Source organism: Loxodonta africana, chromosome 7 (assembly GCF_030014295.1).
Source record: "Loxodonta africana isolate mLoxAfr1 chromosome 7, mLoxAfr1.hap2, whole genome shotgun sequence".
Classification (NCBI taxonomy): Eukaryota; Metazoa; Chordata; class Mammalia; order Proboscidea; family Elephantidae; genus Loxodonta; species Loxodonta africana.
In genome coordinates this window covers 121089873-121109135 of record NC_087348.1, presented here as the reverse complement: position 1 = coordinate 121109135, position 19263 = coordinate 121089873, and the positions used below count along the sequence as shown (strand labels likewise).

At 39.6% G+C, this 19263-nt stretch overlaps 1 protein-coding gene across 1 annotated transcript in view; it reads left to right on the top strand.

Moving 5' to 3' along the window:
- Positions 1-18068, top strand: part of TRPC6 (transient receptor potential cation channel subfamily C member 6) — a 155521-nt gene extending 137453 nt beyond the window's left edge. The window contains exons 10-13 of the mRNA XM_003415597.4: positions 2121-2195; positions 10628-10711; positions 15277-15352; positions 16063-18068. Of these exons, the coding sequence (XP_003415645.1) occupies positions 2121-2195; positions 10628-10711; positions 15277-15352; positions 16063-16214 (387 nt within the window). The 3' untranslated portion in view covers positions 16215-18068. The remainder of the gene's footprint in view (positions 1-2120; positions 2196-10627; positions 10712-15276; positions 15353-16062) is intronic.
- The last annotated feature ends 1195 nt before the right edge of the window (positions 18069-19263 follow it).

The window sequence follows — 19263 nt, the reverse complement described above, 5'->3', positions numbered from 1 at the left end:
AAATAGAACTACTATACAATCCAGCAATCCCACTCCTTGGAATAACTCCTAGAGAAATAAGAGGCTTTACATGAACAGATACACGCACACCCATGTTAACTGCAGTGCTGTTTATGATAGCAAAAAGTTGGAAGCAACCAAGGTGCCCATCAACGGATGAATGGATAAATTATGGTATATTCACACAATGGAATACTACGCATCGGTAAAGAACAGAGATGAATCGATGAAACATTTCATAACATGGAGAAATCTGAAAGACATTATGCTGAGTGAAATTAGTCAGTTGCAAAAGGACAAATATTGTATAACACCACTATTATAAGAACTGGAGAAATAGCTTAAACAAAAAATAAAAAATTCTTTGATGGTTATGAGAGGGGAGAGAGAGGGAGGGAGAGGGGTATTTGCTAATTAGATAGTAGATGAGTTCTATTTTAGGTGAAGGGAAAGACAATACACAGCACAGGAGAGGTCAACACAACTGGACTAAACCAAAAGCAAAGAAGTTTCCTGAATAAACTGAATGCTTCAAAGGCCAGTGTAGCAAGGGTGGGAGTTTGAGGACCATGGTTTCAGGGGACGTCTAAGTCAATTGGCATAATAAAATCTATTAAGAAAACATTCTGCATCCCGCTTTGGAGAGTGGCATCTGGGGTCTTAAACGCTGGCAACTGGCCATCTAAGACGCATCAATTTGTCTCAACCCACCTGGAACAAGGAAGAATGAAGAACACCAAAGACACAAGGTAATTTTGAGCCTACGAGACAGAAAGGACCGCATAAACCAGAGACTACATCAGCCTGAGACCAGAAGAACTAGATGGTGCCCGGCTACAACCGATGACAGCCCTGACAGGGAACACAACAGAGAACCCCTGAGGGAACAGGAGAGCAGTGGGATGCAGACCCCAGATTCTCATAAAAAGACCAGACTTAATGGTCTGACTGAGACTAGAAGGACCCCTGTGGTCATGGCCCCTAGACCTTCTCTTAGCCCAAGACAGAAACCATTCCCAAAGCCAACCCTTCAGACATGCATTGGACTGGACAATGGGTTGGAGAGGGATGCTGGTGAGGAGTGAGCTTCTTGGATAAGGTGGACACTTGAGACTGTGTTGGCATCTCCTGTCTGGAGGGGAGATGGGAGGGCAAAGGAGGCCAGAGGCTACCCGAATGGACACAAGGAGAGAGAGTGGAGGGGAGGACTGTGCTATCTCATTAAGGGGAGAGCAGTTAGGAGTGTATAGCAAGGTGTATGTAAATTTTTGTATGAGAGACTGACCTGCTTTGTAACCTTTCACTTAAAGCGCAAAAAAAATTAATTAAAAAAAAAAAAAAGGCAGAGAGACAATGGGCAATAGTTACAAATAGTTCACTTCTAGTCCTCTGTAAGAACAAACTTGTAACAACAAGGTCTGCCTAAGAAAGTGATGGGCTGCCTTAAAAAGTCGTGAGGTCCACATCATTGCACGTAATCAGACAAATGCTGGATGACTGATATTAGGGAATTTTAGAACATTTTCCTACATTAGGCAGGCAGTTGGGCTTAATGATTGTAAAGGTTTCTTGTAGACTGTTTCATTCAATAAAAGGGAAACGTTCTAATTCCTGCTCTGTTTGCCACTTATTTTAGGGTCCTGAAGTATGTAACAAACCCTCAGAGCCATGGTTTCCTTAACTGTAAGAGGGGTATAACATGAATACCTATATCATGAAGATCAAATTAGTGAATATGTAAAAGTGCTTTGAGAATTCTAAAACTCTCTTTACATGTAGTTATTACTATGATTATTTTATGTAGGAATTTTGGGAAAATATTCTATCTATAGCATTATTCCAGATGTATAATTTACAGAACTCAGTGAGTTCAGTGGCAAGAAGTTCCTTCACTTTACTTAATGTATCTAAGTGTGTAGTTTACAGGTCCGATTAGAATTGCAACCTGAGAGAACTCTGCCAGAGGAAATGTCCAAGAGCTTGCCAAAGGGAACAACCCAATAAGAATATGTTTCTCTCATTAAAACTCACTGGGGAATATGGAATGAATAAAGAGAAATTGGTTTTGTAATTAAAAATGACTATGCAGTTATACTTATTTTATTGTCTATCTTTAAAAGAGAAATGAAGAGAAGAAATTTGGAATTTTAGGAAGTCACGAAGACCTTTCAAAATTATCACTTGATAAAAAACAGGTAAGATAACGTTTGAAAATATGAGTTAATGCACTTCATCAGGCTTAGCTTTTCAGAGAAAGGGACAGATGTTGAGAAGCAACGTAAAGAAATAGACATTAGACGCATTAAAGGATTTAACAGTTTTAATAACTCTCAAAGAATCTGTTACTGAGAGGTGGGAATAGTATATGTCTAATCAGCAAAAAGAATTGCAGTTACATGTAATACATATGTTAAACACATATTGTCGATACTTATGGGTGACGGAACACAAGAATAGTGACATAAAGAAGGAAAAGCAAAGAGAAACCCATCAGGGACCCGAAGGAAGGTATGATTAACCTAACTCTGCAGCAGGGCCTACTTATTTGTCAGTTATCAAGAAACTGTCAAAAGGGCGCTATGGAAATTGAATGCTGAATGAACAGTGTGCCCTAGAGATGGGCCATCTCCCTAATTTGGAGTAGCAAAATCTTCAACGATGAGCATATTTGCTTCCTTTCTTGTAAAATGCACATAGTCTGGGTGCAGTAAATGCGTGTGTCTAAAGGGAAGTTATAAATGATGAATTAGAGGAGGGCAATGTATCACATAGGATATGCTTTGCATCCAGCTGCACGTAATAGAAAGCCCACATCATGGAGGTTTTAATGAGACAGTTGTTTTTGACCCTCTCATTTAAAAATTGATCCAGACTTAAACAATTCAGGACTGTTGTAGAGGTGAATCTCCGTGATTCTCCTAGATTCGTTTTGTCAGAGTCAGGAGAGATGACAGCTTCTCCTCCAGCTATCACGTTCATTTTCAGGCATGAAGATGGAATAAGAGCAAGCATGCAAAAGCCACCCCTGGTCTAGTGCATCATGAGTAGAACACTTAGGAAATCCCAGAAAAATTAAATTCAGATATTTTAGAAGCAATTTTTATTGATATGCAATGCATGTCTGTATGTGTCCTACTTAGATGCCGTCTCGCTAAGACCCTTTAATCATTTGTGGGATGTGGACAATAATAGTTGTAGTATCCAAGGGTTGTTGCGAATCTTAGATTAGCTCATGTATGTTCAGCTCTTATAACAGTGCTTGACACCTAGTTGGTAAATAACAAATATTTACTATTTCTATTGTTATTACTGGAGCCCTGGTGGTGCAGTGGTTAAGAGCTCAGGCTGCTAATCAATAGATCTGCACTTTGAATCTACCAGACACTCCTTGGAAACCCTATGGGACAGTTCTACTCTGTCCTGTAGTATTGCCATGAGTCAGAATCAACTCGATGGCAAGGGTTACAGGTTATTGTTATTTCTAGAGAGCAGGAAGAGTGACTATAACCACATACAATTTGGTAGTGATATTAGTCCGGTAAGGATAGAGATATAACATCAAGCCAAAAAGCCTTAGTGAAAGAATACAAATTGAAAATGAAAGAATGGATGTATCTGGGGAAAAAAATTGAAAGAAATGAATTAATGAGTGAAAGAGACAATAAAAGTAATAAAAAATAAGGAGTCTCCAAGTGGTGCAAATGGTTAAACGCTGGGCTATTAGCGGAAAGGTTGGCAGTTTAAACCCACCCAGAAGTGCCTTGAAAGAAAGGCCTGGCAACCTACTTCTGAAAGATCACAGCCATGGGGTTGGTTGTCATGAGTTGGCATCAACTCGACAGGAACTGGTTTGGTTTTTTAATGGAAAACAGTAATGCCTGAATAAATTTGAAAATCAGCCTATATTAATTGCGGTGGCAACAAATGAGCATTTATGTGTGGTAGCAATACACACACACACATGAATTACCTTGGTTTTCCTACCAGTTTCCAGCTATGAACTTAGGCAAATTGTTTTCTTTCTTAAGCCTCAGTTTCCTTGTTTGTAGCCACTACAGCCTCAAGGAGTTGGTAAAGTAAATGAAATAAAATACCTAGCAAGGCCCATGGTAACCAGTTGCCTTTGGGTCGATTCCAACTCATAGCAACCCTATAGGACAGAGTAGAACTGCCACATAGGGTTTCCAAGGAGTGGCTGGTGGATTTGAACTGCTGACCTTTTGGTTAGCGGCTGAGCTCTTAACCACTGCACCAACAGGGTCCCAAGACACATGGTAGGTAGTGTATTTTTACTATTTACATGTCAGTTTCTCCTTCCCATTCCTCTTCCTGAGATGATATAATGTTTTTATGATATGTTAACTATTCCCTTATACCAAGAGGAAGTAAACTAACTGATGAAAGTGTGGGCATCTGTAAGGAAGAGCCAATGTCTTAGTTCATCTTATTACCATAGTTGCCATCAAGTCACTTCCAATGTATGGCAACTGCATAAGTGTGAGTAGAATTGCACTCCATAGGGTTTTCAAGGCTGTGACCTTTTGGAAGTAGATTGTCAGGCCTTGTTTCCAGGGTGTCTCTGGGTGGGTTTGAACTACTAATCTTTCGGCTAGTAAGTAGTCCAGTGCTTAACCATTCACACCATCCAGGAACTCCTTCTCTGATCCTTAATGCTTCCATATCATTGGTGTCTGTGAAATGAAAGAAAGCATGAATGGGAAAAGAAGGGTAAAGGGATGGACAGGAGAATGAAGGGAGGAAAATTTATTTTAAAAAAGTGTGAGCAACTTGGCTTGTCTCCAGAAAGTACTCATCTCAAAAGATTTTACAATTTGTCAGTTTGTTTTAATAAACTGTTTTTATGTGAGTTAAATTATCCATGTGTTTCAGATAAGAAAACTGGAGCAAGGTGAAGTGATTTAATGATTTTCAATTTTTTGGAGAGAACGTATATTTATGTATTAGTCAGGAACAAAGCTTGCATCTAGTTCTTCCTGTTTCCACTAAAAAAACTCCTTCTCTTCCCACCCTATCACATTTTACATATCAGTAATATCTATAAACTCTCCAGCACCTAAGATTGAACTACTATTCATATTGCAAGTTGAGTTCTCCTTTAAGCACAAAAGTGTTGCAGATACGAGTTTTCAGTCTTTAAACTGTTTTAGTAGCAAAGATTAGCAGTTCGAATCTACCAGCCACTCCTTGGAAACCCTATGGGGCGGTTCTTCTCCCTGTAGGCTTGCTATGGGTCTGAATCTACTCTATGGCAATGAGTTTTGTTTTTTTTTTTAGTAGAAACAATGATGTTTTAGAATTTTCTGCCACCCAGTGGTAATAATGCTTCTTTGCACCTTTGAGTAAGTTTTCGTTTACATACTGTTTCTTTGTATTATTTAATTTTTAACAAGTATATATTAAATAGAAACTCTGGTGGCGTAGTGGTTAAGTGCTGTGGCTGTTAACCAAGAGGTTGGCAGTTCGAATCCGCCAGGCGCTCTTTGGAAACTCTATGGGACAGTTCTACTCTGTCCCATAGGGTCGCTATGAGTTGGAATCGACTTGACGGCACTGGGTTTGGTTTGGTTTTGGTTATATATTAAATGCCTACTATTTTTTTTTTTTTATGTAGCATAGTAGGCATTTAATATATACATATATATATCTTATAGGGTCGCTATGAGTCAGAATCAACTCAATGGCAACGGGTATGTATTAGATACTGATTAGAAGTTTTTGCTGAAAAAATAATATATTTGCATCCAGAACTTAGTATTTCAGAATTAGAGCAGAGCTGGTCACATCAGAATGACCCAAATGAATTATAGCTGCTTAGTCATATATCAAATGGCATAGTGGTTAAGAACTTAGCTGTTAACCAAAAAGTCAGCAGTTAAAATACGCCAGCCGCTCTTTGGAAACCCTATGGGGCAGTTTTACAATGTCCTATAGGGTCCCTGGTGGCTTAGTGGTTAAGCAGTTCAAATCCACCAGGCACTCCTTGGAAACTCTATAGGGCAGTTCTACTCTGTCCTATAGGGTCGCTATGAGGCAGAATCGACTCGATGGCAATGGGTTTGGTTTTTTTCATAGGGTCACTGTGAGTTGGAATCAACTTGATGGCAGTTTTTTTTGTAGTCATATACCGGTTATTTTGCCCCCCAGGGTGCATTCGGTAATGTCTAGAGATAGTTTCAGTTGTCACAACTCAGGGAAATGTGGGGGCGGGGGGGCGTTGGTACTACTGGCGTGTAGTGGACAGAGGCCAGGGATGCTGCTGAACACCTACAAGGTAAAGGACAGCCTCCACAACAAAGAATTATCTGGCCCAAAATTTCAGTGGTGTTGCAGTTGAGAAACTGTATGAATAAACTGTAACTGTGAAAATTGATGCCTTAAAGTTTGCACTCTGGAAAAATCTACAACCATACACATTCTCAAATTGATTTGTGGCTTTTCCTTGCACCGTTACCTCTTGTGTGCTATCTGGGCTGTAAAATACTTGCCTCGTGCCTTAAAACCAATTCCCCATGTTTCAACTGTGTCTTTACCATGTGACTGAGCTGCAGTCAACTGGTTCATAAACCCAGACAGTAAACATCTTGTATAGCAAGGTGTCTAGCAACTGAGCAAAAGTCCTCAGTGACCAAAAAGCACTCCTGCCTTCATTCATTCGTTTCACCAGCCAATGGTTTTTAAGCACTTTCCATATGCCAGGCAATACTAACACTAGGGGCACTGGGCTAAACTAAACAAAGTCCCTCCTCACGTGGAACCTAGGGGAGTGTAGACAGTAAACGTACTCAGACCAGTGAATAAAATAATCGTTGACTGTGATGTGTATTATGAAGGAAATAAAGGCCGAGCTTGCTCAAGGTTAACAAAGAAAACCTTTTTTACATGGGTTGGGCAGGGATAGCCTCCAGAGGCCTAGCAAGGGTAAGGAGTGCCCGGGGCAATCTCTAAATTGTGTCCCCTCTTCAATTCAAGTGTCCAGGGGTAATCTCTGGATTGCCCCCCCCCCCATTCGAGTGCCCAGTGGTAACCTCTAAATTACAGCCCATGCCCCCAATTTCAAGATGAATAGACATTGATAGCAGCAACGCATCAGCAGAACGGCCTTCCCCTCTCTTTTCTGGCTGCCTTACTCAGGCACCTTTAATATTGGTGGCGCCTGGGAATGTCACTCAGCGCCTTGTCTGGCGCCCCCTTGAACTTGCACCCTGGGGCAAGTACTTCCCTCTGCCCCCCACCCGCCGCCCACACCTCTGATTAGCCTTTCTGCAGAGCTAAGATCCAAAGGATGAGACCTGACGAGGCAGCTAGCGAAGACCCAGGAAAAGAATGTTTCAGGAATTCAGAACAGCAAACACAGAGGCCTTAAATTAGAAAAGATCAAATGGAATAAGGCCTGTGTGACTGGAGGTAGCACATTAATAAAATATTAGGTTTAAAAGAAAAAAAAAGGATTATTTCCATAGGTACATATGTTTTAGAGCCCACTGCCGTCAAGTCGATTCTGACTCATAGCGACCCTATAGGACAGAGTAGAACTGCCCCGTAGAGTTTCCAAGGAGCGCCTGGCAGATTTGAACTGCTGATCTCTTGGTTAGCAGTCATAGCACTTAACCACTACACCACCAGGGTTTCCATGTGTTTTAGAGCCACCTTAATTGGTGCTGACTCCCACATTTGAATATTAAAGACTGCTAATTAGCCTTCAAAAATTCCAAAGAAGCATAATTTCTCACTTACCTATTTCCATAAACACTTTTTGGGTGTACTGATGTCTTTTAATGAATGATTAGAGACATGGTGTGTCAGATTAAAGATCTGCAATCATGAGGTCATGAATACATGGCAAATTAAAGGCGTGATCCGTACATAACGCCTTTGCTGGACTCTGTCCCTCTGATGAGGAACCTGCCCTCACTCTCCTTGGAAACCCTGGCAGCGTAGTGGTTAAGAGCTAGCTGTTAACCAAAAGGTCAGCAGTTCAAATTCACCAGGCGTTCCTTAGAAACCCTATGGGGCAGTTCTGCCCTGTCCTTATAGGGTCGCTATGAGTCAGAATTGACTCAATGGCAACAGGTTTTTTTGTTTTTGTTTTTTTTTTTTGATTCACTCTCCTTGCTTTATCATAACAACTGGGGGATAGATGTGAGTTCGAACCTGGTCCTCATTTTTAATGATGTCCTTAAGGCATAAATCATGGTTTAAAAGCCAGGGTCCATTATATGATTTAAAACATTACGCTGAAGTTTGCATGCATTTCACAGATTTATAAATCAGTAGAGCTTAAAGGACTGTAGAGGTCAATGAAACCACTCCTTCATTGTCAGAAAAGATTATAGAAATTTTAAGCATCTTGCACAGTGCTTCATCAGTGTCCCCAGGTTTCCATCAAGTGCTCTTTTTTGAGAACCAAAATCCGAAAACCAAAACCAAACCCATTACCATCGAGTCAGTTCCACCTCACAGTGACCCTGTAGGACAGAGTTGAGCCATAAGGTTTCTAACACTGTAAATCTTTACAGAAGCAGACTACCACCTCATTCTCCTGTGGAGTGGTTGCTGGGTCTGAACTGCCAACCTTTCTGCTAGCAGCCAAGCACTGAACCATTGTGCCACTAGGGCTCCTTTGAGGACCAAACACCTTGCTTCCTTTAACTTGGTGAATTGTACAATCTGATCCTGATGATTTTTCAAGTCAAAATAAGAAAGAACATATGGACATTTTGCTGACATTTTTAGAGGGAGGTGAAAGAAAAAGGGAAATAGCTACACGAAAAAGAATATCTAAACAATATTTTGAAAATTGTATATTGTTTTTATGGATCTTATCAGCCTTGCCATATTTTCCCTATTATTAGAGCTCAGCTAGACTATCATTGTTTATATTTCTCATTGCAGATCCAGAGCCTAGCACAGCACCTTACAGAGGGAAAACCAAAAACCCACTGCTGTTGAGTTGATTCTGACTCATAGTGACCCTGTAGGACAGAGTAGAACTGCCCCATAGAGTTTCTGAGGTTGTAAATCTTTATAGGAGCAGACTGCCACATCTTTCTCCCATGGAGAGGCTGCTGGGTTTGAACTGCCAACCTTTTGGTTTGCATCCCAGGGCTAAACTACTGTGCCACCAGGGCCCCTCTTACATAAAGAGGGCGCTCAATAAATACTTCTTAAATGGATGAATGAGCTGTCTTAATTCAACATGTGACCATTTAAAACATCAAGACATTGACGTTAAGCAAGGATTTTAATTGAGCTTCATGTAGATGGGATTGTTGTTGTGTACCATGGAGTCGATTCTGACTCATAATGACCCTATAGGACAGAGTAGAACTGCCCCATAGGGTTTCTTAGGCTGTAATCTACAAGGGCAGGTTGCAAGGCCTTTTCTCCCACAGAGCAGTTGCTGAGTTGGAACTGCAAGGAACTGTAGATTATGACTGTCTTTGAATGCAGCCTCAAAGCCTCTCTTGCCATGAAAAACGGTTGTGCTACCCAATGAAATGTACTCTAGAGGCATTTATGGGGTCCCTGGTTGGCACAAATGGTTAAACTCTTGACTGCTGGTCAAAAGATTGGTGGTTTGAATACACCCAGATGCACTTCAGAAGATAGGCCTGGCGATCTTTTGAAGGGTCATAGCCTTGAAAACCTTATGGAGCCATTCTACTCTGTACACATGCAGTCGCCATGAGCTGGTATCGACTCAGAGGCAACTAACAGTAACAGATACATTTGTACCCAAAACATACAAATTTGGAACTTCTCTGTTTTGCTTAGGCTCTTCTATTCTGTTTAAAACTCATTTTTCACTTGAAAAATGAATTTAAATATCTTCTTAGAATGTCAGCGTACTATGTTACTACCTTTACTGAGGATTGCTTAAATTTTTATTTGCCTGTTCATGCATATGTATTATATGGAAAGGGCTGTTCAAACAGAATCGCTTACAGACCCTAAAAATCAAATGGATTCATTAGTGCTTTGTTGGCACCTGAATTCTGTCTTACAATAAAGTCTTACTCTGGTGTTTATTCAGAATTGCCTTCAGACTCTACTATAGGTGTGGATGTTGAACCCTCCCTCATCAACAGCACTCCTGAGATCACCACCTTCTCCACTCGTTGCCTCTCCCTCTCCCTTTGCCTTCTACCTCTGGGAAGAGCACAGCATGACTCTCATGTCACCATGATTGAAGGCCACACAATCTAAGAGACTCCTTAGACAACCTCTAATAGCCACCGGAAGATTGAACACACTTGAAATGCCCTTGGTTTGACAGAACGTTAAATAAGTTAAGCTAAAGTGGCATTAAATACATACATGAGACTAATTTATTTACATATATATGATATTTATTACTTCATAACACTGGAGCCCTGGTGGTTAAGAGTTATGGCTGCTTACCAAAAGGTCGGCAGTTCAAATCCACTAGCTGCTTCTTGGAAACGTTATTGGGGCAGTTCTACTCTGTTTTGTAGGGTCACTATGAGACAGAATTGACTCAACAGCAACGGATTTGGTTTTTTATATATATATATCACTAATAAATAATCTTATTACATTATTTGAAATGAGTACTAAATAAAAATGTCTAATTCTTAAATTACAGCTTGAACACAGTAAGCAATCTAGTATAAGGAGCTCGGAAGATTTCCATTTAAATAGTTTCAATAATCCTCCAAGACAATATCAGGTAAGCATGACATTTTAAAGAAATAAGGCTAGTTGAATAATTTTTTTTTTCAAATTATGTGATTCTTTAAATAAAAATGAATTAGTAGGATTTTTCTGGATCTCAAAATAATGCTTTAATTCACTAAATATGTCTTGAGTAAATACCATGTGCCAGGTACTTTCTAGGTGCAGACGACACATAAGTAAGCAAAATAAATAAAGTACTGGTGTCGTGGAGTTTAGAGTCTACACGCTCATTGTAAAATGCCTAACCCTACCAAAACATCATAAAGAGTGAAATTCGGCTTCAGTGTCACCATTCAGAGATAAAGACTGTTTACTTTTGGTGGATCATATGTATATGTATAATTTTACATACGTTTTATATATATGCACATTTTTTATTTGCATACATATATTTAATATATCAAGTCCCTGGGTGGTGCAAATGATTAAACACTTGACTACTAGCTGAAAGGACCTAGGAACAAAGGCCTGGTGATCTATTTCCAAAAGATCACAGCCATTGAAAACCCTATGAAGCACACTTCTACTCTGAAACACATAGGATTGTCATGAGTTGGAATTGACTTGATGGCTACTGATTTGATTTTTTTTCTAATTTAATATATACGTTTAATATTGTAAATGTGTATGTAATCTTACATAAATGAGTTAATAGTACTTATATACAGTAATAGTGTTGTAGTCTGTGTCTTTTACCTTCACAAAATATATATTCACATTATTTTTAATCAATGTATAGTATTCCTTTGTATAAATATATGATAATTAAAATACTCCCCTATTAATAGATATTTGGAAACCCTAGCGGTATAGTGGTTAAGAGCTGCAGCACCTAACCAAAGAAGTCGGCAGTTCGAATCCACAAGGAGCTCCTTGGAATCCCTATGGGGAAGTTTTGCTCTGTCCTATAGGGTCTCTATGAGTCGGAATAGACTCAACAGCAACGGGTTTTGGGTTTGGAATGGATTCTTAGGGATTTTTTTCCTACTATTATAAGTAGTACTACCGTGAATATGGAGCTCAGGTGGCACGGTGGTTAAGCATTTGGCTGCTAACCAAAAGGTCAGGAGTTTGAATCCACCAACCACTCCTTGAAAACCCTGGGAGGAGATTCTACTCTGTCTTATAGGATCGCTATAAGTCAGAATTCACTCAATGGCAACAGGTTTGGTTTTAGGTTTTTGGTACCATGAATATATTTGTCCATCTATCCATTCATCCATTCATCTCCTTACAATAAGCTCCTAGAAGTGGAATTTTACTGCCCACCATTTAATTTTTGGGCTTAGATAGTAAGATTTAGTTTAGTTACATATTCATCCAGAAACTCCTAAGTACATGCTGAGCCTCCAACTTATCATGAACAGTACTGTACAGTTGATTCTCTTTATTCGTGATACTTATGTTCAGTTAAGTTGCTCCACACTTTGAATTAACAAATACTGAACTATTGCTCTGGGGGAGAGACAAGTTTAGGTTTCTAAGAGGCTCTCATCACATTTTCATCAACCAACAAATACAGAACCTTGTTATATGTGTGTTTCTGTTTAAAGACACCTTGTTTAATATGTATTGCCATTTCATTAACATTGAATTCACAGCCTGTAGCTCGTGCCTGATCAAAGCTTACCTACCACATGTTATTTTTTCCTAGGCATATTACAGCTTTCTTGCATTTAGGAACTCTAAACAGCATTTCAGTACTACGCTTGGGGCCATTTTAAGTGAGTTATCACCAAAAAAAGGAACAAAAGTGCACAAAATGTGGCATTAAATAGACTGTGTCATGGATTGAATTCTGTCCCCAAAAAATAATCTGTCGGCTTGGCTAGGTCATGATTCCCCATACTGAATGATTGGCCGCCATCTTGCTATCTGATACAATTTCCCTTTGTGTTGTAAATCCTGTCACTGTGACATGAATGGGATGGATTAGCAGCAGTTATGCTGATGAAATCTGCAAGATTAGGTTGTGTATTAAGCCAATCTCTTTTGAGATATAAAAGAGAGAAGCAAACAGAGAAACAGGGGGATCTCATATCACCAAGAAAGCAGCACCAGAAGCAGAATGCATACTTTAGACACGGGGTTCCTACACAGAGAAGCTTCTAGTCCGGGGGAAGGTTGATGACAAGGACCTTCCTCCAGAGCCAATAGAAAAAGGCTTCCCCTGGAGCTGATGCCCTGAATTTGGACTTGTAGCCTGCTAGGCTGTGAGAGAATAATTTTCTCTTTGTTAAAGCCGTCCACTTGTGGTATTTCTGTCAAAGCAGCACTAGATGACTAAGACAGACTGCAGAAGGGATCTTTGTCTTCAGCATGAGAACTGAAACAAGAAGGCCGAGTGTCATCTTGTTCGACCTCAGCTGGGAATGTACACGTACAGCCATTCAAATTTTTGGCCACTGTGTGCATTGTTGGGGAAGCACAATTACAAAACAAAATCTCTTAGCAACCCGTATAAACTCTTCACGAAAGTAGAAGAGAATAAAACAGTTTTATTACTGAATAAGCATTAAACCAGAATGTGATGTGTATCATAGGTAATCCGCTAAAGAGAATGCAAAGACAGAAAGGAATTTTATCCTTTTATACAGCCAAGCAGATGTAGCCCATTTCTTACGTGTTCTCAAGATAAACCATTACTAGTATTGTTGTTGTTGTTAGCCGCCATCTAATTGATCCCAAGTCATGCTACCCCCTGCACAGTGGAACAAAACCCTGCCAGGTCCTGCACCACCCCCATGATCAGTTTCAGATTGGACCATGGGGATCCACAGGGTTTTCATTGGCTGATTTTTGGAAATAGATCACCAGTTCTTTCTTCCTGGTCTGTCTTAGTCTGGAAACTTCACTGAAACCTGTTCAACATCATAGCAACACACAAGCTTCCACTGACAGATGGGTAATGGCTGTTCATGAGGTGAATTAGCCAGGAATTGAACCCAAGTCTCCTACATGGAAGGTGGCAGTTCTACCAGTGAACTGCTACTGCCCACACAATTGCTAGTCCTCAAGTAAGAGAACTCGACAGAGTCATTTACATAGTTCAGCTTAAATTCTCCTGGTAATTGAGTTAGCCACATGGGCTTGCTAATGGCCTTTACCGAAAGGAAAAAAAAAAATTAATTCCTCACATCTTTATGACCAGAGGTAGGTTTGTAACTTGGAACCAAGAGCCAACTGAGGTTAGGCTCCTATCCTCCCAGGAAACTGGGAGATAATGGGTGCTTCTTCCTTGACCGGTTACATATCAAACAGATGATTTCCAGGTCTTTGAGGAAGCATTCCTGGGTTGCAAAATTGGCAAGAGGCTTATTTAGCCTTTAAAAAGATTTATGTACATTTCAGAGAGGTAGAGAAAGAAGTGACGGTTTTTCTAAATTTAAATGCTATAATAAAAGGGAGAGAAGGTGAAATCTCTTCCCTTTTGTTCAACAGGGAAGATCAAGCCTCTCTCTCTCTTTTCCTTTCTTACTTCTAATCTGTATTTGCCCTTACAGCCTGTCTGTGAATGACTGAGAAAGTGATGTGAATGTTGATTCTGGGCTACAAGTAAATTTTACTGAGTAGCTGAATTTGTAGTTGCAGAATCCGTGAATAATGAGGATCGACTGTATAAAGTAAAAGCCACATATATGTAGAGAAATTTTATTACTTTCAAACTAGCCATTCCAAAATTACCAGTAAGTTTAAAATCAAAACTGGGTATACATCTTGGTGAGGAGAAAAATGAAAATGTGCACATTTGTCTAATTTCTCACCTCTACAGGCTCCACAGTATTGCATGTCTTTAACCTGTCCAAATGGAAGGCCATGTATTGTTCTACTACTTTTCGAATAAAATGCATACAGTAGACATAGAAGATTAGATGTTTGCTCTACACTGATTGTTCTTCTCAAGAATTAACTTTTGAGTCATTGGTCCAGGTGATTTGAAAATCTCATTAAAAGAGAAAACTTGTAGACATTACATATTCTGTGCCATTTTTATCATCTTTTTTTTAATCTTTGATAGTCATCACTTCCAAAGTGCTTACCGAAGGGAGGATGACTCAAGCTTATTCCAAATGAGAGATTTGTTATGTGTTAAAAATTTTTATAGATCAAGAGTTAAAATGGCTGCCCTGGGCCAAGAGCCAAACAAAAATTAGTCATAAATCCATTTACAAGAAACAAAAATTTTATGCAGAATTGAAATTTAGGCAAGTTTTCCTTATCAGCATAAGTTAGCAGTACTTAATAGCTTGAGTTAGCAACACTCATCCAGTCGATATGTCAGTTTAGCCTTCAGTAGCCAACTTTTCCAAAACAAAAGGAAAATTAAATGTGATTAACCAGTCAAAGCATAGGACAAGATACTTCCTCATCTAAGCTTTGAAAGGGCATTGTAACTGTGCAAACTCAAGCCCCCTCGCCATTTCCATTTTGGGGTGCTCCCTTTTCAGGAGCCGTTTCTTAATAAGCCCTGTTCACTCCAGTTGACTTGTTGATCAAATTTTTTCCTTTCGGCACATGAAAGTAAAACTGAGATGGATTTCTCCTTTCTCTGTCTAGAAAATAATGAAGAGGCTGATTAAAAGATACGTACTGAAAGCCCAGATAGATAAGGAGAGCGACGAAGTGAATGAAGGTGAGTTGAACACAGGGACAAGTAGGCCCCTGAGAGTGAGCCAGAGTATCAGGCCTGATGCAGAGCCGAGGGAGAGCTAGAGAAATGGGTGTGGAAGGGTGAGCTTCAAGGGGAAGGGAAGAAAGAATGTTATCAACCATTAATACTGTTAAATATTGGGGGACAAGCTGTTTCTCCACAATTGGGGGCAGAGGTCGCTTTCTAGATAAATAACTTGTTTCTGTGAGGGGGCTCGTAGGGAAGAGGATGTGGTTGAGAAGACAAGGGACTGCTGGCCCAACCCTGCAACATTCACCAGTAACGTTTCCTTTTCACTTACTTTGGGAAGACTTTTGTCATAATTTGTTCTATAATCTCTTCATTCACTGATACACTTCATTGAGAAAATAGAAACTAGCTCCATTAGGAAGATATTTCCTTTGAAAGGTTTCAAAATACAGATGTGTGTGCAATTAGGACTGTTTTCAACTTCCCCCAGAATTACCAGTGTCTACGCATTATGTGGAAGCCCTGGTGGTACAGTGGTTAAGGACTCAACTGCTAACCAAAAGGTCAGCAGTTCAAATCTACCAGTTGCTCCTTTGAAACCCTATGGGGCAGTTCTCCTCTGTCTTATAGGGTCGCTATGAGTCGGAACCGACTCAACAGCAACAACAACGAGACGCATTATGTATTTACACTTGACTTCTTATCACTCTTGTTTTTCAAAGGAGAACTGAAGGAAATTAAACAGGACATCTCAAGTCTGCGGTATGAACTCCTTGAAGAAAAATCTCAGAATACAGAAGACTTAGCAGAACTTATTAGAAAACTTGGGGAGAAATTATCAATGGAGCCAAATCAAGAAGAAAACAACAGATAATGCAAAGACTTGCTTAGAAATTCATATTTATTTGTCCACTTGAAGCCATATTATTTTCAGATTTATTTTTTTAAGTGCCAATCTGCCCTCCATTTAAACAAGAAAAAGTTGAGATAACTTGGGTCATTCTATCAAAGTGAACCCTGATATTTAATATTTTTGGTGATTAAATTTCATTGTTCAGGTGGAAGTTTGCAGATTGTGATGAGAATTATGACCACTCATTTGGTGCTTGTTTTATAAGCTGCTTTCTTGGGTGTAACTGTTGTGATGATGTGATGGCTGCCTAGTGCAGGCCTGGGAATCTTCTCTGCTGGTAGGGGGCAGACCCAATGCTCCCTGCCTGGTACTTCTCCTGAAAGTGATTTTGGGCACGTTCTGGTCTGCTCCATGGGTCTGCTGCTGGTGACTCCCATCCCTGCTAGGGAAAAAATAACCTATGACTATTCAGAAAATGTGATTTAATCATTGCCTTTCCCTCTTAGCCCCCAAATAATATGATTCTTCTGTGCAAAAAATGGGCTTAAATTTTTCCTAAATTTTCTGATTCACCCCTTTGAAAACATTACACTGAACACTGAAAAAGTATTTCCTCCACTTAACCCTGGAAATTTGGTACAATTGTGGGTATGTGTGCTTCTGCGCATGCACATACGTGCACGTGTGCATGAAATGTTTGCCTGTAATGTTTCAGTAAGGTGTATACTTGAAAGCTCTTTGTTAAAAGTACTGGACAAATAAGAGGGCTTTATTGGAGAACTATCAAAGCCACACACACACACACACAAAAAAAAAAAAAAAAAACGTGGTTATTTGGTCCAATCATAGCACAATTTTTTCTATTTGGGCCTTGGCAGATGTATTCTCTCATGTGACTATTGACTGTAAAGCGGAAAAAGTAAAAATATGGGAACTTGCAATAATCATCTCTCTCTCACAGTATGGTCTAACCTCACCCCCAAAGTATACAAAGTAGGAATTTGCATTCATGAGCATTCATCAAGAGGGTGTTATTATTTTCTGATGATGTGAGACAATATCTGAAACATCTAAAAGAGAGACATGAAGGTTCATCTGTTCGACTGCCCAAAGACTTCCGGCATTTAGTTGATGCTGGATGTTACCTGAAAGTGCTGCTTTAAATTCAACAAAGAGAGGCTTGAAATGCAAAATTTTAGCTTCATTTTAAAGATCAAATGGTCACAGAAAATCTTTTTAGCACCAATTTGACTTAGTTTAAATCAAAGAACCTTTATATAACCAGATCAGAAACTATGGCTGAAAGTTTTTATTCAGCGATTTTGTACTTGTGGTTATTCTTATTGAGAAGTTACTTAGTGTTGCAGGAAAGGTTCGTTTTCAAATGTTTTGTGACAGTATTTGAATCAGAATTTGTAAAAATCATCCTCATACCAAATGCACTTTCAGAAAATTAAAATAGCCTAACATTCACAAAATCTGTGTCCTGTGCTATGCAAGAGCATTGCCTGCATCCCGAGGACTATTCTATGACAGCACATGGACTTGATTGAGAAGACTCTATAAAAGGTATTCAGATCCCTGGGTGTCTTTTAAGTTGGTTTGACTTGACAAGTTATGAAGTTCAGGGAAATGTCAAGGCATGACCAGGAGTTCTTCAGTAAAGGGCACTACCCTACAAGATATCTGTTATTGTTCAAAACCAATTGTCCTGAAGTCAATAAATTTTCCTCAAAGTCCAGCTGAGATGGCATCTCCCAATCTCACTTTAACTGGAAGATGAAAGAGGATCCATCATATTTGAAGGAAGGTTTTTAAAATTCCATCAAGCATTTAATAAAACACATTGTCAAAGGATGGTCATAAGCATGATAAAAGTCTCAAGGTCATTGGCTTTAAAGACTGTGTTCATGTCACAGTTTAACCTTTTGAGTAAGGTGATTAATAAGTTGAAATATATTTATCCAAATCATTCTCTGTGTCATATTTCTGCCTTCAGATTTGATGCTGATGTTTTCTAGGTTTAGGTACTAAGAGAGGGACAGAACAGGAATGTCTGACAGTCACCCTGACTGCAAGCCTAGCCCTGTCCACTTCTCACTGCAGACCTATCACCAATGAACTAAACTTAAGTGTCTCTGTCTTTGTACAGCAATGCCTGGTTTTACTCTTTGCTGCTCTCATTACTTGAACCTGAGAAATAGCCAAACTCAAACTGACTTTACTAGGTATAGAAAATGATTTACAGCATCTCCTATTATTGGCTCAGAAATTTTCCAGTGACTGAAAGGATTAGAAAATGAGTGTCACACCTCAAGGAGTTTGTAACCAAGTGGAGGAATGGGACTTACTACAACTATAAGACGTGTCTTCGGAGCACCTACCATGTGCCAGGCACTGTGGTGTGAGCTTTCCCTGCATTATCTAATTTAATCTACAACAGCTACATAGGTACTATTATTATCCTCATTTTAGAAATGACAAAACTGTGGATTTTAGAGGCTAAGTGACTTGGAAAAAGTGTCAGAGCCAGGGATGAAGCCCAGGCCTGCCTCACTGCAGAGGCCTCACCCTTACTGGTGGTCTAGATCGGCCATATTGCAGTGTGGTTGTCCATTGTGTAGTTTGTTGTCAACTCTAGGTGAGGAAAAATGGGCTGTACCTGAACACCCTAAGTTCTGTGTTACACATCAGAAAGAGACAATAGCACTGATCAAGGAAGGCTAGGGATGCAGAGAAGATTTGACTTCAGGAATATTACAAATAAAAAAAAAAAGAAGAGAAGGAGATGTATATTTAGGGTTAGGGACTGTGTGAGCAAGGCCAAGCTTTGGGCATGAGTGTGGGGCCCTTGAAGAGCTCCTGAGAAAGAAGCAGTTCACTCAAAGGCTGTGGAGGAAAACAGATTGGCTCAGGAGCAATCTGATTTTATTTGGCAAGTTTATCCTACCCATCTAGGATGATTCCACTAATAAAGGACCTTGTCCTTATGTGAATAGTGAAAACAAACCAAACTCTTAATTAAAATGCAGAGACTATATGTCAGTATTTGCCAGTCAGGCAGACTGAC